General features: G+C 42.3%; 1 protein-coding gene across 2 annotated transcripts in view; it reads right to left on the reverse strand.

Annotated features, from left to right (window-relative positions):
* The window catches only part of LOC135553260 (rho GTPase-activating protein 42), a 240,268-nt gene extending 218,624 nt beyond the window's left edge, over positions 1-21,644 (reverse strand). For both annotated transcript variants that reach the window (XM_064985435.1, XM_064985434.1), the window contains exon 1: positions 21,312-21,644. In XM_064985435.1, the coding sequence (XP_064841507.1) occupies positions 21,312-21,465 (154 nt within the window). In that variant the 5' untranslated portion in view covers positions 21,466-21,644. The remainder of the gene's footprint in view (positions 1-21,311) is intronic.
* Positions 21,645-21,862: the final 218 nt, after the last annotated feature.

A 21,862-nucleotide genomic window follows, 5' to 3' on the forward strand; every position in this document is an offset into this window, starting at 1 on the left:
ATTTGTATTTATTATTTAAGGAGATTGCATTTTCTTACTTTGAGTATAACAACTGTCACTCCTGAACATTACTTTGTTATTACTTTATCCCACATGAAGGTCAAGCCACCGTGCTAAACACACATTTTCTACTGACAAATATGACACATCTATTGTTCTCTCTCTCCTCCCCTCTCTCTCCTTCTCCCTCTCTCTCTCTCTCTCCTCCCTTTCTCAATCACTTCTCTCTGTCCTACTCTCTCTCTTTCTCTCCCCTTCTATTTCTCTCTCTGTCCTACTCTCTCCCCCTCCCTCTCTCTCACTCTCTTCATCCCTCTCTCTCACTCTCTCTTCATCCCTCTCTCTATCTCTCTTTCTTTTCTCTCTCTCTCTCTCTCTCTCTCTCTCTCTCTCTCTCTGAGGAATGTGGTATAACTGCACACATTAAAGAGAAAATGTTGAAACTGAAATTGCTGAAGTTCTGATGTACCTGAGAACATGATGGGGAACTATTGTGGGAAAGTGTTGTGTTGTTGAACAAATTGCTGTTGTATAATTGATATGTCTCTGAGCTTAATACCAATCATAATTACATTTTTTGAAGGCTTTGATGAAAATATTCCTAGTTCGCTTTAGATACAGTGACAATATAATTTGACAGTATATCCCAAATCAACTAGAGGGCTCATATTCCACTTCAGTGGGTCGTCCATGTTATCAATCAACTAGAGGGCTCATATTCCACTTCAGTGGGTCGTTCATGTTATCAATCAACTAGAGGGCTCATATTCCACTTCAGTGGGTCGTTCATGTTATCAATCAACTAGAGGGCTCATATTCCACTTCAGTGGGTCGTCCATGTTATCAATCAACTAGAGGGCTCATATTCCACTTCAGTGGGTCGTCCATGTTATCAATCAACTAGAGGGCTCATATTCCACTTCAGTGGGTCGTCCATGTTATCAATCAACTAGAGGGCTCATATTCCACTTCAGTGGGTCGTCCATGTTATCAATCAACTAGAGGGCTCATATTCCACTTCAGTGGGTCGTCCATGTTATCAATCAACTAGAGGGCTCATATTCCACTTCAGTGGGTCGTTCATGTTATCAATCAACTAGAGGGCTCATATTCCACTTCAGTGGGTCGTCCATGTTATCAATCAACTAGAGGGCTCATATTCCACTTCAGTGGGTCGTTCATGTTATCAATCAACTAGAGGGCTCATATTCCACTTCAGTGGGTCGTTCATGTTATCAATCAACTAGAGGGCTCAAATTCCACTTCAGTGGGTCGTTCATGTTATCAATTCACAGCAGGATATGCTCGTTCAGCTATCCAATCTGTGCCAATTAATTAATTGAAAAAAATAAATGACATTCCATTCACTGTGGCTTCCATCATATCAAAAACATTTGTTTACCCTGGCTGTGAATTGAATGATATTTACGTATCATAAAGTTGATCTTTTAGATGTTTTAATGTTTGACTACATTTGTGGATTCATTGGATGTATAAACCGACTGCTGGATTTGGAATACAAAGAGAATACAAAGAGAATACAAAGAGAATACAAAGAGAATACAAAGAGAATACAAAATTATGATAGTGTGCAAAAGGCCTCAAATGTATGTATATGTATATATACAGTGCCTTGGGAAAGTATTCGGCCCCCTTGAACTTTGCGACCTTTTGCCACATTTCAGGCTTCAAACATAAAGATATAAAACTGTATTTTTTTGTGAAGAATCAACAACAAGTGGGACACAATCATGAAGTGGAATGACATTTATTGGATATTTCAAACTTTTTTAACAAATCAAAAACTGAAAAATTGGACGTGCAAAATTATTCAGCCCCCTTAAGTTAATACTTTGTAGCGCCACCTTTTGCTGCGATTACAGCTGTAAGTCGCTTGGGGTATGTCTCTAGCAGTTTTGATCATCGAGAGACTGAAATTTTTTCCCATTCCTCCTTGCAAAACAGCTCGAGCTCAGTGAGGTTGGATGGAGAGCATTTGTGAACAGCAGTTTTCAGTTCTTTGCACAGATTCTCGATTGGATTCATTACTGTATGAATTGTCATTTATAGCTTTGTTCTAAAAGTGTGTAATTACATTGTTTATCTCCATCTTGACCAACTCATGTTTTAATATATAGAGATTAAGCTTCCAGTAGGATGCTCTGCCAAGGCCATTATCAGAGATAAAAAGTTTAATGTCAATATCAATAGCTCTATGATCAGTAAGGGGAGTGGCCAGGATGTTGACAGAAATACCTTGTTTATCAAAACATTTCGCCACCAGCCAACTGTGGTGATTGTCTGGAGCCTCATTACTCCATGTGAAAGACTTGTCGTTAGGACTTTACTCTCCAAATATCTAGAATATCAAACCTTTCCATAAACTGCCTCAAACTTACATTCATAGAAGTGGACTGTCCCAGAGGCCATTTATCAATTCAATTATTCAGAAAAATATAAAAATCCACGACCTCCTACAAGTAAAGTATTAGGGAACTTGGTTAGCCTACTATAACTAAAGCATTAGGGAACTTGGTTAGCCTACTATAAGTAAAGAATTAGGGAACTTGGTTAGCCTACTATAAGTAAAGCATTAGGGAACTTGGTTAGCCTACTATAAGTAAAGCATTAGGGAGCTTGGTTAGCCTACTATAAGTAAAGCATTAGGGAACTTGGTTAGCCTACTATAAGTAAAGCATTAGGGAACTTGGTTAGCCTACTATAAGTAAAGCATTAGGGAACTTGGTTAGCCTACTATAAGTAAAGCATTAGGGAACTTGGTTAGCCTACTATAAGTAAAGCATTAGGGAACTTGGTTAGCCTACTATAGGTAAAGCATTAGAGAACTTGGTTAGCCTACTATAGGTAAAGCATTAGGGAACTTGGTTAGCCTACTATAAGTAAAGCATTAGGGAAGTTGGTTAGCCTACTATAAGTAAAGAATTAGGGAACTTGGTTAGCCTACTATAAGTAAAGCATTAGGGAGCTTGGTTAGCCTACTATAAGTAAAGCATTAGGGAGCTTGGTTAGCCTACTATAAGTAAAGCATTAGGGAACTTGGTTAGCCTACTTTAAGTAAAGCATTAGGGAACTTGGTTAGCCTACTATAAGTAAAGCATTAGGGAGCTTGGTTAGCCTACTATAAGTAAAGCATTAGGGAACTTGGTTAGCCTACTATAAGTAAAGCATTAGGGAACTTGGTTAGCCTACTATAAGTAAAGCATTAGGGAACTTGGTTAGCCTACTATAAGTAAAGCATTAGGGAGCTTGGTTAGCCTACTATAAGTAAAGCATTAGGGAACTTGGTTAGCCTACTATAAGTAAAGCATTAGGGAACTTGGTTAGCCAATGGAGAATACGCTTTCCCAAAGATTCAAGTAAGTGATCATTTTCAAGTTTGGAATGGTTTCCATAAATATTGGTAACAATAATAATGATGATGTAACAGTTGACAAACAAGATAAAAAAATGTGACCAGAAGGGTCACAGTCGGAGTGCAAAATGATTGGTTAGTGGAAACTCCAGCAGAGTGTTCAGAACCATCAGAGACACATACATCATTACCCCACTGAGATCTCCAGAAGTTCACATTGGTAGAAACTGAATGAGACTCTTGAAAAAACTGTTTAAAGCAGTTTGGCAACTTTACATTACGTCTTAACCCCCTGCATTGAGTGAAACTATAGACAACGAAAAAGTGGAATATAGAACAGAATGTACTACGAGCTAAACAACAATCGCAAATCGAGTAAATCTGAAAAGAAACCAGCGTACACACAATATAGACATAAATGATTGAGTAAGAATAGTTTAAGCATAACAAAGATAACTGCCAGAACAAGAAACAACAAAGAGCTTGCTCACAGCCTATACTACATATCAGAAGTGAGAGAACAAATAAAATAGTAAATATCCATTTCTCCAGTAGTCCTGTGCAGTTAGAACGAAGGTGAAATCACCTTAAGAGCCGGGAGTGGGATCTGCTCACATCAGAGGTAGCTATCTAGGTTGACCACTAAGCACAGCTAATGACAGTCCTCAAGAAGGAAGGTTTCTTTTGGATCCGTTGATGAAAGCGCGTCCTCCATTGAAGTAAGCAGCTTCCCCTCTTTTCCTACTTTTCCACAGCTGGCCACATTCTCTCTCCTTTCTCTGTCTGCTTTCAAGAGGACTTCAGCAAACCGCAGGTTGTTGTCACGTAGGAAAGTTGATTTCTCTGTCTGCTTTCAAGAGGACTTCAGCAAACCGCAGGTTGTTGTCACGTAGGAAAGTTGATTTCTCTGTCTGCTTTCAAGAGGACTTCAGCAAACCGCAGGTTGTTGTCACGTAGGAAAGTTGATTTCTCTGTCTGCTTTCAAGAGGACTTCAGCAAACCGCAGGTTGTTGTCCCGTAGGAAAGTTGATTTCTCTGTCTGCTTTCAAGAGGACTTCAGCAAACCGCAGGTTGTTGTCCCGTAGGAAAGTTGATTTCTCTGTCTGCTTTCAAGAGGACTTCAGCAAACCGCAGGTTGTTGTCACATAGGAAAGTTGATTTCTCTGTCTGCTTTCAAGAGGACTTCAGCAAACCGCAGGTTGTTGTCCCGTAGGAAAGTTGATTTCTCTGTCTGCTTTCAAGAGGACTTCAGCAAACCGCAGGTTGTTGTCACATAGGAAAGTTGATTTCTCTGTCTGCTTTCAAGAGGACTTCAGCAAACCGCAGGTTGTTGTCCTGTAGGAAAGTTGATTTCTGTCTGCTTTCCAAGTAGCATCCCTGGAGATCCGTGATGTGAACTGAGGAACGACACCTCTGGGCTTGGAGTCACCCTGACTCCTCGTGCCCTCGGCGATGTACAGTGTTTGCAAGCTTAGCCTTCTCCTCAGTTAGGATAGCTTGGCAGACTTTGATGGTCTCTTGCCGCACGTTCTCCCCATCTGCCTCGGGAACTCCATACAGTCTCAGATTCCATAACTTTCGAGTTCTGAGATTCTTCTTTGGCACAAGTCCATCTTTCCCTCCTCTATTTGCGACACGCTCTTCGATGTGGGCGACCTTCTTCTTAACCTCCTTGATTTCCATGTATGCAAAGTCAACTGTTTTTTGTTTGTTTTTTAAGGCCTCGATTTTCATTGCGTTGTCGCCAACCATTTCCTCTATGACATCGGACCGGTGCATTGATGAACCTGGAAAGAGTGGCCATAACATCATTATTGGCAGCGCCATCTGGGCCCAGTTCAAACATGCCTTTCTTGGAAGCTCCTAACTGAGGAGAAGGAGAATCCTCGTCTGACACGGTAAGTGTCAGAGAGTCCGGCAGACCAGAATAGTTGTGGCAGTTGTCAATCAAAGCATTTGCCTCCTGTGTGACGACATTCGATGAGCATTGCAGGCTGAGGAGGTAGTAATAAGATGCATCTTTCTGTCAGCGCCGCGGTCACACCTTAAATCATCAACAACCTGCTGTTTTTAGCAAGCTAAGAATTACATTGGTAATTCAAAATAATACCCTTTTCATTATCTTTCAAAAGTTGGTATGCAGAACAAGGTAGGAAGAGTGCGCTCAAACTGCCATCTTGGAGCCTCCCTCTACTGTCCATCATCAGGTAATACTAGCATCATGCTGTGAAGACCATCATCAGGTAATACTAGCATCATGCTGTGAAGGCCATCATCAGATAATACTAGCATCATGCTGTGAAGGCCATCATCAGGTAATACTAGCATCATGCTGTGAAGACCATCATCAGATTAGCATCAGGCTGTGAAGACCATCATCAGATTAGCATCATGCTATGAAGACCATCATCAGGTAATAATAGCATCATGCTGTGAAGACCATCATCAGATAATACTAGCATCATGCTGTGAAGACCATCATCAGATTAGCATCAGGCTGTGAAGACCATCATCAGATTAGCATCATGCTATGAAGACCATCATCAGGTAATAATAGCATCATGCTGTGAAGGCCATCATCAGATAATACTAGCATCATGCTGTGAAGACCATCATCAGATAATACTAGCATCATGCTGTGAAGACAATCATCAGGTAATACTAGCATCATGCTGTGAAGACCATCATCAGATTAGCATCATGCTGTGAAGACCATCATCAGATTAGCATCATGCTATGAAGACCATCATCAGATTAGCATCATGCTGTGAATACCATCATCAGATTAGCATCATGCTGTGAAGACCATCATCAGATTAGCATCATGCTGTGAAGACCATCATCAGATAATACTAGCATCATGCTGTGAAGACCATCATCAGATTAGCATCATGCTGTGAAGACCATCATCAGATTAGCATCATGCTGTGAAGACCATCATCAGGTAATACTAGCATCATGCTGTGAAGACCATCATCAGATTAGCATCATGCTGTGAAGACCATCATCAGATTAGCATCATGCTGTGAAGACCATCATCAGATTAGCATCATGCTGTGAAGACCATCATCAGGTAATACTAGCATCATGCTGTGAAGACCATCATCAGATTAGCATCAGGCTGTGAAGACCATCATCAGGTAATACTAGCATCATGCTGTGAAGACCATCATCAGATTAGCATCATGCTGTGAAGACCATCATCAGATTAGCATCAGGCTGTGAAGACCATCATCAGGTAATACTAGCATCATGCTGTGAAGAGCATCATCAGATTAGCATCAGGCTGTGAAGACCATCATCAGATTAGCATCATGCTGTGAAGACCATCATCAGGTAATACTAGCATCATGCTGTGAAGACCATCATCAGACATTTAAAAAAAATGTCCTTTATCTTTTAAATGTTTTTCACTAGTCATGCTTCTTGAAAATCTGATTTCACCACTGAGAAAACACACACCACCACACTACCACCACACACCACCACCACACTACCACTCCACACCACCACCCTACCACTCCACACCACCACCACACTACCACTCCACACCACCACCCTACCACTCCACACCACCACCCTACCACTCCACACCACCACCCTACCACTCCACACCACCACCCTACCACTCCACACCAACACCACACTACCACTCCACACCACCACCCTACCACAACACACCACACCACCACACACCACACCACACCACCACTCCACACCACCACCATACCACAACACACCACACCACCACACACCACCACTCCACACCACCACACTACCACAACACACCACCACACACACCACCACATACCACCACAACACACCACCACCACACTACCACTCCACACCACCACACTACCACCACCACACCACCACACACACCACCACATACCACCACAACACACCACCACCACACTACCACTCCACACCACCACACTACCACCACCACACCACACAGAGTGTGTCTGTCTCCAGGGCGACCACATGACCAACAGCCCCCTGGCTACAGAGTGTGTCTGTCTCCAGGGCGACCACATTCCAATACATTCCATCAGCTAGAAACTCACGACCCTGAAAAAAAAGAAAAAGAGGGCTGACGATCGGCTCTTCCTGAATCAGACAAACAGTTACCTCAGACAGAGCTGTAACCCTGAAGAGAGAATCAGACAGTTACCTCAGACAGAGCTGTAACCCTGAAGAGAGAATCAGACAGTTACCTCAGACAGAGCTGTAACCCTGAAGAGAGAATCAGACAGTTACCTCAGACAGAGCTGTAACCCTGAAGAGAGAATCAGACAGTTACCTCAGACAGAGCTGTAAACCCTGAAGAGAGAATCAGACAGTTACCTCAGACAGAGCTGTAACCCTGAAGAGAGAATCAGACAGTTACCTCAGACAGAGCTGTAAACCCTGAAGAGAGAATCAGACAGTTACCTCAGACAGAGCTGTAACCCTGAAGAGAGAATCAGACAGTTACCTCAGACAGAGCTGTAACCCTGAAGAGAGAATCAGACAGTTACTTCAGACAGAGCTGTAACCCTGAAGAGAGAATCAGACAGTTACCTCAGACAGAGCTGTAACCCTGAAGAGAGCATATGACAGGCCTAGATATTGTAGCTCAACTGTAAATACAGATGTAAGTCTACTGTAGCCCAAGCATGTTTTTACATTTCACAACGACCACACAAACCGAGACAGACAAGCCCACTTTATAGCTCAACCATTTTTTCAGGCTAGTTCTTCACAATGACCACACATAGTGCAACTAGCTCAGTGTTTCTGTCCTGATTCCCTCCTGTTGACTAACGGAGTCTGACGCAGGTTGAGACGTGTCAATCAGCACACACCCTGCTACTTCCAACACCTAGTTATATAATGGTTCCCAAATGGCAGCCTATTACCTACGTAGATCTGCGTGCAACTTATGGTTTTCATATGCAAATGTTCCTGAAACAGTTTAATTACATTTATAGGAATGTCTTCATATCGCATAATCATTGTCATGTAGTTAATCAAAATTCTATCCAAATCTAAATGAAAATGATAAAAAGTCACTTCTATTGCCAGATATGTAAAAATAGCCAATATAAAGCCAACAAATAAAAAGATTGCAGCCTGCAGGTAGAAAATATCCTGATTAAAATAAATATCATAGAAATCACATTGGCTGCACATGGCCTGTCTGCAACCAACTTGAATCATTGTATCAACGGGGTCTGACCTGAAGCTTGCTCTAGCAAACCTGCAACATTGTATCAACGAGGTCTGACCTGAAGCTTGCTCTAGCAAACCTGCAACATTGTATCAACGAGGTCTGACCTGTAGCTTGCTCTAGCAAACCTGCAACATTGTATCAACGAGGTCTGACCTGTAGCTTGCTCTAGCAAACCTGCAACATTGTATCAACGAGGTCTGACCTGAAGCTACAAAAGTTTGGGTTCACTTAGACAATTCCTTGTTTTAGTCCATTAAAATAAAATCAAATTGATCAGAAATACAGTGTAGACATTGTTAATGTTGTAAATTACTATTGTCGCTGGAAAAGGGATTTGAAGGGATTTGTTATGGAATAGTTACATAGGCGTACAGAAGCCCATTATCAGCAACCATCAGTCCTGTGTTCCAATGGCACGTTGTGTTAGCTAATCCATGTTTATCATTTTAAAAGGCTAATTGATCATTAGAAAACAATTTTGCAATTATGTAAGCACAGCTGAAAACTGTTGTTCTGATTAAAGAAGCAATCTTTAGACTGGATGTCATAAGGTGAATTCACCAAATGACTTAAATGTAAATGTAAATGTAGTTGAGTATCTGGAGAATCAGCACTTGTGGTTTCAATTACAGGCTCAAAATGGCCAGAAACATAGAACTTTCTTCTGAAACTCGTCAGTCTATTCTTGTTCTGAAAAATTGCAAAGAAGCTGAAGATCTTGTACAATGCTGAGTAATACTCCCTTCACAGAACAGCGCAAACTGGCCCTAACCAGAATAGAAAGAGGAGTCGGAGGCCCCGGTGCACAACTGAGCAAGAGGAAAAGTACATTACAGTGTCTAGTTTGAGAAACAGATGCCTCACAATTCCTCAACTGGCAGCTTCATTAAATAGTACCCGCAAAACACCAGTCACAATGTCAACAGCGAAGAGGTGACTCTGGGATGCTGGCCTTCTAGGCAGAGTTGCAAAGGAAAAGCCATATCTCAGACTGGCCAATAAAAATAAAAAATTAAGATGGGCAAAAGAACACAGACACTGGACAGAGAAACTCTGCCTAGAAGGTCAGCATCCCGGAGTCGCCTCTTCACTGTTGACATTGACACATAGTTTAACAAGACTCATGACATCGTTTAGGTAGGATATTTATTGATAATAATCATCATCATTGTCACGCCCTGGTCTAAGTATTTTGTGTTTTTCTTCATGTATTGGGTCAGGCCAGGGTGTGGCATGGAGTTTTTGTATTGTGGTGTGTTTTGTCTTGGGGTTTTGGTGTGTATGTATTTGGGATTGTAGCTAGTGGGGATATCTAGCAAAGTCTATGGCTGTCTGGAGTGGTTCTCAATCAGAGGCAGGTGCTTATCGTTGTCTCTGATTGGGAACCATATTTAGGCAGCCATATTCTTTGAGTTTGCCGTGGGTGATTGTCCTTAGTGTCTTGATGTCCTTGTGCTGTGTTAGTTGACACCAGTTTAGGCTGTTTCGGTTTTCATTTATTTGTTTTGTAGTGTTTTGTATTGATTCGTGTTACGTTTGTTTTATTAAACATGGATCACAATCGACACGCTGCAGTTTGGTCCGACTCTCCTTCACCATATGAAAACCGTGACAGAATCACCCACCATAAACGGACCAAGCAGCGTGTCAACAGGCAGGAGCAGCCCAAAGAGGAGCTGCGTATTAAGGATTTCTGGACATGGGAGGAAGAACTGGACGGAAAAGGACACTGGGATCAGCCTGGTGAATATCGCCGCCCCAAGGAGGAACTAGAAGCGGCTAAAGCGGAGAGGCGCTGGTATGAGGAGGCAGCACGGCGACGTGGATGGAAGCCCGGGAATCAGCCCCAAAAATGTATTGGGGGGGGGCTATCAGGGAGTATGGCTACGCCATGTAGGAGACCTGCGCAAACTCCCTGTGCTTACCGGGGGGCTAGAGAGACCGGGCAGGCACCGTGTTATGCAGTGGTGCGCACGGTGTCCCCAGTGCGGGTGCATAGCCCGGTGCGGTATATTTCAGCTCTGCGTATCGGCCGGGCTAGATTGAGCGTCGAGCCAAAAGCCATGAAGCCGGCTCTACGCATCTGTTCCCCAGTGCGTCTCCTTGGGCCGGCTTACATGGCACCAGCCTTACGCTCGGTATCTCCGGTTCGCCTACATAGCCCAGTGCGGGCTATTCCACCTCGCTGCACTGGCAGGGCAACCGAGAGTATTCAACCAGGTAAGGTTGGGCAGGCTCGGTGCTCAAGAGCTCCAGTGCGCCTACACAGTCCGGTCTATCCAGTACCACCTCCACACCCCAGCCCTCCAGTAGCAGCTCCCCGCACCAGGCTTCCTGTGCGTGTCCTCGGCCCAATACCACCAGTGCCAGCACCACGCATCAGGCCTACAGTGCGCCTCGCCTCTCCTGCCATGTCGGAGCCTTTCTCCTCTCCAGCGCTGCCGGAGCCTCCTGCCTGTTCGGAGCAGCCTGAGCTGCTGGTCTGCATGGAGCAGCTAGAGCTGCCAGTCTGCAAGGAGCTGCCAGTCTGCAAGGAGCTGCCAGTCTGCCCAGCGTCGCCAGTCTGCCCGGCGTCGCCAGTCTGCCCGGCGTCGCCAGATCTGCCAGTCAGCCAGACTCTGCCAGTCAGCCAGACTCTTCCAGATCTGCCAGTCAGCCAGACTCTTCCAGATATGCCAGTCAGCCAGACTCTTCCAGATCTGCCAGTCAGCCAGACTCTTCCAGATCTGCCAGTCAGCCAGACTCTTCCAGATCTGCCAGTCAGCCAGACTCTTCCAGATCTGCCAGTCAGCCAGACTCTTCCAGATCTGCCAGTCAACCAGACTCTTCCAGATCTGCCAGTCAACCAGACTCTTCCAGATCTGCCAGTCAGCCAGACTCTTCCAGATCTGCCAGTCAGCCAGACTCTTCCAGATCTGCCAGTCAGCCAGACTCTTCCAGATCTGCCAGTCAGCCAGACTCTTCAAGATCTGCCAGTCAGCCAGATTCTTCCAGATCTGCCAGTCAACCAGACCCTTCCAGATCTGCCAGTCAACCAGACTCTTCCAGATCCGCCAGTCAGCCAGGATCCGCCAGTCAGCCAGGATCTGCCAGATCTGCTAGTCAGCCAGGATACGCCAGTCAGCCAGGATCTGCCGGAACCACCAGCAAGCCAGGATCTGGTAGATCCATCAACCTGCCTGAGCTTCCTCTCACTCCCGAGCTTTCTCTCACTCCCGAGCTTTCTCTCACTCCCGAGCTTTCTCTCACTCCCGAGCTTTCTCTCACTCCCGAGCTTTCTCTCACTCCCGAGCTTTCTCTCACTCCCGATCTGCAATTCAGTCCCGATCTGCTCCTCAGTCCAGTGGGGTTCTGGGTGAAGACTACTGGGCCATGGTCGGCGGCGAGGGTGGTCTATCCAGGGACGCGAGGAGAGGGGACTAAGACATTGACTGAATGGGTTCCATGTCCCGCGCCGGAGCCGCCACCATGGACAGACGCCCACCCGGACCCTCCCTATTGTTTTGAGGTGCGTTCGGGAGTCCACACCTTTGGGGGGGGGTTCTGTCACGCCCTGGTCTAAGTATTTTGTGTTTTTCTTCATGTATTGGGTCAGGCCAGGGTGTGGCATGGAGTTTTTGTATTGTGGTGTGTTTTGTCTTGGGGTTTTGGTGTGTATGTATTTGGGATTGTAGCTAGTGGGGTTATCTAGAAAAGTCTATGGCTGTCTGGAGTGGTTCTCAATCAGAGGCAGGTGCTTATCGTTGTCTCTGATTGGGAACCATATTTAGGCAGCCATATTCTTTGAGTTTGCCGTGGGTGATTGTCCTTAGTGTCTTGATGTCCTTGTGCTGTGTTAGTTGACACCAGTTTAGGCTGTTTTCATTTTCGTTTATTTGTTTTGTAGTGTTTTGTACTGATTCGTATTACGTTAGTTTTATTAAACATGGATCACAATAGACACGCTGCAGTTTGGTCCGACTCTCCTTCACCATATGAAAACCGTGACAATCATCATCATTATCATCATAGTAATCATAATCATCAATCTAGGCCCAATTTACCCAAAGTTATTCTGCTTCCAAATATGTTTTATTTTGATAATGTATATAAACCACAATGTAATTATCCTTTTTTACATATATGTTGTATTATGATAATGTATATGAACCCACAATGTAATTCTTTTTTTTAACAGAAAGTGAATAGATCAATTAATAGCGACAGCCACACATTGTGTTAGATTACTTCCCAAGCACAGTCCAACTTCTCCTCTAATTTAGAAAGTTTGAGCTCAGCTGCTGAATGTCAAAGAGACAAACCAAAGATACTTCCAAGTGCATCAGAGATGCGTCTTCGTCTGGTATTTTACCGCTTGTTTCTAGCCTAAAGCATCGCAGATTTACGTGTTGTTTTAGATCGGTATCAACAATCACAAATAGGAACCCCTGATCTAGAGAACTGGGAGTGACTAGAACACGTTGTTAGTAGTCTAGAAGACTGGGAGTGATTAGAACATGTTGTTAGTAGTCTAGAAGACGGAGTGACTAGAACACGATGTTAGTAATCTAGAGGACTGGGAGTGACTAGTACACGATGTCAGTAATCTAGAGAACTGGGAGTGACTAGAACACGTTGTTAGTAGTCTAGAAGACTGGGAGTGATTAGAACATGTTGTTAGTAGTCTAGAAGACGGAGTGACTAGAACACGATGTTAGTAATCTAGAGGACTGGGAGTGACTAGTACACGATGTCAGTAATCTAGAGAACTGGGAGTGACTAGAACACGTTGTTAGTAGTCTAGAAGACTGGGAGTGATTAGAACATGTTGTTAGTAGTCTAGAAGACGGAGTGACTAGAACACGATGTTAGTAATCTAGAGGACTGGGAGTGACTAGTACACGATGTCAGTAATCTAGAGAACTGGGAGTGACTAGAACATGTTGTTAGTAGTCTAGAAGACTGGGAGTGACTCTAGAACACATTAGTAATCTAGAAGACTGGGAGTAACTAGAACACATTAGTAATCTAAAAGACTGGGAGTGACTAGAACACGATGTTAGTAGTCTAGAAGACTGGGAGTGATTAGAACACATTAGTAATCTAGAAGACTGGGAGTGACGAGAACATGATGTTAGTAATCTAGAAGACTGGGAGTGACTAGAACACATTAGTAATCTAGAAGACTGGGAGTGACTAGAACACATTAGTAATCTAGAAGACTGGGAGTGACTAGAACTCATTAGTAATCTAGAAGACTGGGAGTAACGAGAACATGATGTTAGTAATCTAGAAGACTGGGAGTGACGAGAACACATTAGTAATCTATAAGACTGGGAGTGACTAGAACACATTAGTAATCTAGAAGACTGGGAGTGACTAGAACTCATTAGTAATCTAGAAGACTTGGAGTGACTAGAACACATTAGTAATCTAGAAGACTGGGAGTGACGAGAACACATTAGTAATCTAGAAGACTGGGAGTGACGAGAACACATTAGTAATCTAGAAGACTGGGAGTGACTAGAACACATTAGTGATCTAGAAGACTGTGAGTGACTAGAACACATTAGTAATCTAGAAGACTGGGAGTGACTAGAACACATTAGTAATCTAGAAGACTGGGAGTGACTAGAACACATTAGTAATCTAGAAGACTGGGAGTGACTAGAACACATTAGTAATCTAGAAGACTGGGAGTGACTAGAACACATTAGTAATCTAGAAGACTGGGAGTGCCTAGAACACGTTAGTAATCTAGAAGACTGGGAGTAACTAGAACACATTAGTAATCTAGTAGACTGGGAGTGACCATAATACGTTGTTTGTATTTAAAACGGCCAGGCTATAAATAAAATCATAAAGGGTTAACAAGAGAGACTGATGACAACAACGATGGTAGATGGAGTAAGAGGAGGTTCACTGCTATTGGTTCAGTACTGTCAGCAACGTACTCTCTACAGGGCATACTGTTGAGTTTTTAAGCACCAGTCGGATGTACTACCATAATACGTTGGCGTTGCATTAGTAGTCTACAAGACAAGTTAATGACATGATACACAAAGATCACCACAGAGAAACAGACTGTGGAGGGACACACAGACCTCTCTTCGATTTGAGTCTAAATGGCTTGGTAGACACTATAAACTAGAACATGCATTTATCCTAATTCTACTACTGAAACATCGTAGTCCCACTGTGTAAGGCTGGATGGTATGCACCTTACTTTCTCTAGTTGGTTGGAGCTGTCTGGCTGGTGTTGGTGAGCAGGAAGAGGCAGGAAGAGGCAGGAAGCAGAATATCCACTGCATGTTTTTTATATTAAAGGTTCTTGGAGCAGGTGCAGGTATTTAAAAATATATACAAATCATTCAACGAGATGCTGGAGCACCATGCTTCACCGCTCAAATGAATATAAAGACTAAATATCAGTCTGACTAACTCCTAGGGCTCATAATAACCCACACTAACCCTTGCAGAGACCGGCAGCCATCTTCAACTCCCATAAAGCCCTACACCTGAGCATATACAGTTCCTTCAGACCCCTTGACTTGTTTCCACATTTAGTGTTACGTTACAGCCTTATTCTAAAACGCATTAAATCATTTCCCCCCCCCTCATCAATCTACACACAATAACCCATAATAACAAAGCAAAAACAGGATTTTAGAAACTGCTGTAATGATATGCGGTTCGTAAGGATACCGTAGCTAACAAATTGTCAGCCAACATAACGTGTACATTTGAAAAGTCATTACTTTATACATTGCTCAACATTTTCTTAACATTTGTTCTAATTAGTTAAAGCAGTTCATTTGTATCCATTCTCGTCGGACTAATTAGTCAAAGCAGTTCATTTGTATCAACTCTCGTCAGACTAATTAGTTAAAGCAGTTCATTTGTATCCACTCTCGTCAGACTAATTAGTCAAAGCAGTTCATTTGTATCCATTCTCGTCAGACTAATTAGTCAAAGCAGTTCATTTGTATCCTCTCTCGTCAGACTAATTAGTCAAAGCAGTTCATTTGTATCCACTCTCGTCAGACTAATTAGTCAAAGCAGTTCATTTGTATCCTCTCTTGTCGGACTTCGGGCTGCATATTTTCTGCCATTTTCTTAAAATCTGAAAATATTGTGAAGATACAACCATTTTCGGTAGAATTGCATTATGGGCCCTAAAAGCACGTCAATAGTGCTTGTATAGTATTTGGTCTACTACACAGCCTTCAGGCACTCTGTGAACCCTGTCAAAATATGCCAATATAATATGTTACTAGCTATACTACAAATGAACAATTAGGCTAGTAATAATATAGCGAGTTCTAGTAAGCTTACCCTAGTAAAACTGACTATCCTACCGATCCTCGACTTCGGCGATGTCATCTACAAAATTGCTTCCAACACTCTTCTCAGCAAACTGGATGCAGTTTATCACAGTGCCATCCGTTTTGTCACTAAAGCACCTTATACCACCCACCACTGCGACTTGTATGCTCTAGTCGGCTGGCCCTCGCTACATATTCGTCGCAAGACCCACTGGCTCCAGGTCGTCTACAAGGCCATGCTAGGTAAAGCTCCGCCTTATCTCAGTTCACTGGTCACGATGGCAACACCCATCCGTAGCACGCGCTCCAGCAGGTGTATCTCACTGATCATCCCTAAAGCCAACACCTCATTCGGCCGCCTTTCGTTCCAGTACTCTGCTGCCTGTGACTGGAACGAATTGCAAAAATCGCTGAAGTTGGAGACCTTTATCTCCCTCACCAACTTCAAACATCAGCTATCTGAGCAGCTAACCGATCGCTGCAGCTGTACATAATCTATTGGTAAATAGCCCACCCATTTTCACCTACCTCATCCCCACAGTTTTTATTTATTTACTTTTCTGCTCTTTTGCACACCAATATCTCTACCTGTACATGATTATTTATCAATCCAGTGTTAATCTGCAATATTGTAATTATTCGCCTACCTCCTCATGCCTTTTGCACACATTGTATATAGACTCCCCTTTTTTTCCTACTGTGTTATTGACTTGTTAATTGTTTACTCCATGTGTAACTCTGTGTTGTCTGTTCACACTGCTATGCTTTATCTTGGCCAGGTCGCAGTTGTAAATGAGAACTTGTTCTCAACTAGCCTACCTGGTTAAATAAAGGTGAAATAAAAAATAAATAAAAAAAGTTCAACAGGCAAAAACGACCTAAAACTAATGTAATGACAGGCAGATGACTAGCTGTCAATTATTCCTGGCTCGTTAGTTATCCAGTTTGCCCTATTGACTTACTATGGAGTTGTGATCTATGCACACTTCAGAGGGTATTGTAGACAGATAAACCAAAATAACACAGTATGTATTTAATAACATATCAAGATAAAAGGGCTGTGCAAAGGAAACATTTCATTCCTGAAGTCATGAGTTCATTTTGTCTCGCTGCAGCTCAAATAATCTCTGACATTGATTTCAATACATTTTGTCTCGCTGCAGCCCAAATAATCTCTGACATTGATTTCAATACATTTTGTCTCGCTGCAGCCCAAATAATCTCTGACATTGATTTCAATACATTTTGTCTCGCTGCAGCCCAAATAATCTCTGACATTGATTTCAATACATTTTGTCTCGCTGCAGCCCAAATAATCTCTGACATTGATTTCAATACATTTTGTCTCGCTGCAGCCCAAATAATCTCTGACATTGATTTCAATACATTTTGTCTCGCTGCAGCCCAAATAATCTCTGACATTGATTTCAATACATTTTGTCTCGCTGCAGCCCAAATAATCTCTGACATTGATTTCAATACATTTTGTCTCGCTGCAGCCCAAATAATCTCTGACATTGATTTCAATACATTTTGTCTCGCTGCAGCCCAAATAATCTCTGACATTGATTTCAATACATTTTGTCTCGCTGCAGCCCAAATAATCTCTGACATTGATTTCAATACATTTTGTCTCGCTGCAGCCCAAATAATCTCTGACATTGATTTCAATACATTTTGTCTCGCTGCAGCCCAAATAATCTCTGACATTGATTTCAATACATTTTGTCTCGCTGCAGCCCAAATAATCTCTGACATTGATTTCAATACATTTTGTCTCGCTGCAGCCCAAATAATCTCTGACATTGATTTCAATACATTTTGTCTCGCTGCAGCCCAAATAATCTCTGACATTGATTTCAATACATTTTGTCTCGCTGCAGCCCAAATAATCTCTGACATTGATTTCAATACATTTTGTCTCGCTGCAGCCCAAATAATCTCTGACATTGATTTCAATACATTTTGTCTCGCTGCAGCCCAAATAATCTCTGACATTGAGTTCAATACATTTTGTCTCGCTGCAGCCCAAATAATCTCTGACATTGAGTTCAATACATTTTGTCTCGCTGCAGCCCAAATAATCTCTGACATTGATTTCAATACATTTTGTCTCGCTGCAGCCCAAATAATCTCTGACATTGATTTCAATACATTTTGTCTCGCTGCAGCCCAAATAATCTCTGACATTGATTTCAATACATTTTGTCTCGCTGCAGCCCAAATAATCTCTGACATTGATTTCAATACATTTTGTCTCGCTGCAGCCCAAATAATCTCTGACATTGATTTCAATACATTTTGTCTCGCTGCAGCCCAAATAATCTCTGACATTGATTTCAATACATTTTGTCTCGCTGCAGCCCAAATAATCTCTGACATTGATTTCAATACATTTTGTCTCGCTGCAGCCCAAATAATCTCTGACATTGATTTCAATACATTTTGTCTCGCTGCAGCCCAAATAATCTCTGACATTGATTTCAATACATTTTGTCTCGCTGCAGCCCAAATAATCTCTGACATTGATTTCAATACATTTTGTCTCGCTGCAGCCCAAATAATCTCTGACATTGATTTCAATACATTTTGTCTCGCTGCAGCCCAAATAATCTCTGACATTGATTTCAATACATTTTGTCTCGCTGCAGCCCAAATAATCTCTGACATTGATTTCAATACATTTTGTCTCGCTGCAGCCCAAATAATCTCTGACATTGATTTCAATACATTTTGTCTCGCTGCAGCCCAAATAATCTCTGACATTGATTTCAATACATTTTGTCTCGCTGCAGCCCAAATAATCTCTGACATTGATTTCAATACATTTTGTCTCGCTGCAGCCCAAATAATCTCTGACATTGATTTCAATACATTTTGTCTCGCTGCAGCCCAAATAATCTCTGACATTGATTTCAATACATTTTGTCTCGCTGCAGCCCAAATAATCTCTGACATTGATTTCAATACATTTTGCGTAGTTTTTTACATGGTGGGTCATATTTCCGTTCATACTTTCCATCTAAGCTTGCATTGGTGAATGCTTCAGAATGTGTACAAGAGGAATATGCATCTGAGAAGTGCCGCTCCGTTTCGTAAACTTTGGACTCACGGTAGCTTGGATCACGGTAGCTTGGATCACGGTAGCTTGGATCATGGTAGCTTGGATCACGGTAGCATGCATATTGAAATAGACCCAATATGGTGAAGTGTGTAAGAAGTGTGTAATCTCACAGCGTTTAGGTGTAGTTTCACATAGCATTTAGGTGTAGTTTCACATAGAGTTTAGGTGTAGTTTCACGTAGCGTTTAGGTGTAGTTTCACGTAGCGTTTAGGTGTAGTTTCACGTAGCGTTTAGGTGTAGTTTCACGTAGCGTTTAGGTGTAGTTTCACATGGCGTTTAGGTGTAGTTTCACATGGCGTTTAGGTGTAGTTTCACATAGCGTTTAGGTGTAGTTTCACATAGCGTTTAGGTGTAGTTTCACATAGCGTTTAGGTGTAGTTTCACATAGCTTTTAGGTGTAGTTTCACATAGCTTTTAGGTGTAGTTTCACATAGCGTTTAGGTGTAGTTTCACATAGCTTTTAGGTGTAGTTTCACATAGCTTTTAGGTGTAGTTTCACATAGCTTTTAGGTGTAGTTTCACATAGCTTTTAGGTGTAGTTTCACATAGCTTTTAGGTGTAGTTTCACATAGCTTTTAGGTGTAGTTTCACATAGCTTTTAGGTGTAGTTTCACATAGCTTTTAGGTGTAGCTTCACATAGCTTTTAGGTGTAGTTTTACATAGCTTTTAGGTGTAGTTTCACATAGCTTTTAGGTGTAGTTTCACATAGCGTTTAGGTGTAGTTTCACATAGCGTTTAGGTGTAGTTTCACATAGCGTTTAGGTGTAGTTTCACATAGCGTTTAGGTGTAGTTTCACATACAGCAAGAGTTCTCCATTAAGGGCTAGATATGAATCGAGAGATAAGATGCGATAAGAGACGTCCAGATAAGATATTCTTACTGCACCACCACATTGAAACCACTGAGAGATGGTAAAATAAGGACCGCAGTAGAGGCTCCTTAAACAGCAATGTTGTGTGACTGCTTTAGAAACACCTTTGGGGCATTAGGTCTCCTTATGGTGGGTAGTCACGTTACCATCTAAACAAGGACTAGATTTCTGCTTACTGCTTAAACAAGAGGGCCAAACAACTAGCGGTTAGATTCCTTTGTCTTCGCTGGGAATACTTCAGTATGTGGTGAAAGAGGGAAAAGGATCGTGTTGATCGTGTTGATCGTGTTGCTGTTCCAAAAGGCCCTGGAGTCACACAACTCTGATAAAACAAGGGACTGAATAGAAACAGTAACCTTCCACTGTAGTCTGTCTGTATGTTCATGTCTCTTTTCTGCCGTGGAAATGAATATAAGGATAATATGGCTACAGTGTTGAATTACAGTAGAACATACTCACCAATGAGTATTGTTATCGGCTTGCTTTGCAGAATACGGAGGGGTAAGAAAGTACTAACCTAATGAATCCAAACTATTTTAAAAAGGGCACTTAACAAAGATATATGCCCGCACTCTGCTAACTCATAGGTGTTAACACATCCTCATAGCTACTAACACATGGTGACTATGGTTCCATACTGCAACCATTCTCACTATTCCTTTCCTCTGTCGAGTGATTGAAGAGGCTCCCGAGAGGTGCAGCAGTCTGAGGCACTGCCTCTCAGGGCGTCACTACAGACACCTTGGTTCAATTCCAGGCTGTATCCGTGTTTGGCCGGGGTAGGCCGTCTTTGTAAATAAGAATTTGTTCTTAAACTGACTTGTCTAGTTAAATAAAGGTTACAAAATGAATAAATACATTTAAAAAAATAGGCCTGGGAGGCCTGGAGAGGCCCTTACCCCCAAGCATTATCTCCTGTAATGGGTCTGATTGCTCTCTCTCTCTTTCTCTCGGGAATTCATTCTTTTTCAGTCTTTACTTTTTTTTTATCAAACTTGAAATGGTAAAATCCTATGTAATTGTATTCATGGATAAAACAGGGTTATTGAAAGGAAAAGGAGAACGTGTGAAATAACATGAGCAGATGTCCACTTATTATCGTCGCCTGACAGGGGCGCGTAGTAAACGTCTCATTTTCCACTTCAGCGGAGTAAAGATTCCCGTGCCATAAACGTCCACGGGTTCAAAGGGGATACTCGACGCCGATTGGATGGTGAGGATACGTGACAAACCATTAAGCTACACTTTAATAATAGTATATTGGGGTATCTTTAACCTATCACACAAAAACGCTTTGTTCCAAAATGTGATAACACACAATCTAGACATTCAAGTAACATTTTCATCTGAAACAAATGCAACACAGTTTGAAGTTAGACATTTGAAGATGATCACGATGAAGAGGATGAGAACGCTACTTACTCTTTAGCGCCGTTATCAACATATTCCCGTCTTTGATCAGTTCTTTGATGAATTTGTTTGTTCGGTCCAACTCTATTTCATGATATTTTAGCCGTTCTCTGAAATCAGGGCTATCCAGAAAAGAATCGCTAAACTCCAGAGTTGGGAGTCCCATTGTAAACTCGAAAGTAAGACTGTGTGTCCCGCACAATAAACTATTTTAAAAGTTATTTTCCGATCATAAAAGTATTTACCTAACAGAAGTTTGTTTTCATCATGCTATACCGGTGTTATTCGCAATCTAGAGTTGTCGAAACTTGTTTTCCCTCCCACTTTCCCGGTACTTCCGCCGAAGATATGTTCTTTTCTCATCAACATTTTCTCCAGAGCCCTTCACCAAAATGACCCGTGATTGTGAGACTCCTGCTGGTAAGGTTTGGGACGCGTTTGGTTTGCCTTGCCAAATATTAGAAACTGCTGTATGTGTCTTGGTTGTTAATGAGTTAAAACTACACTCAACGTAAACTAAACAAAAATGTAGTTTAAACGTTAACTCGTAAATAAATAAAGTT

The sequence above is a fragment of the Oncorhynchus masou genome, chromosome 13 (assembly GCF_036934945.1).
Source record: "Oncorhynchus masou masou isolate Uvic2021 chromosome 13, UVic_Omas_1.1, whole genome shotgun sequence".
NCBI lineage: Eukaryota > Metazoa > Chordata > Actinopteri > Salmoniformes > Salmonidae > Oncorhynchus > Oncorhynchus masou.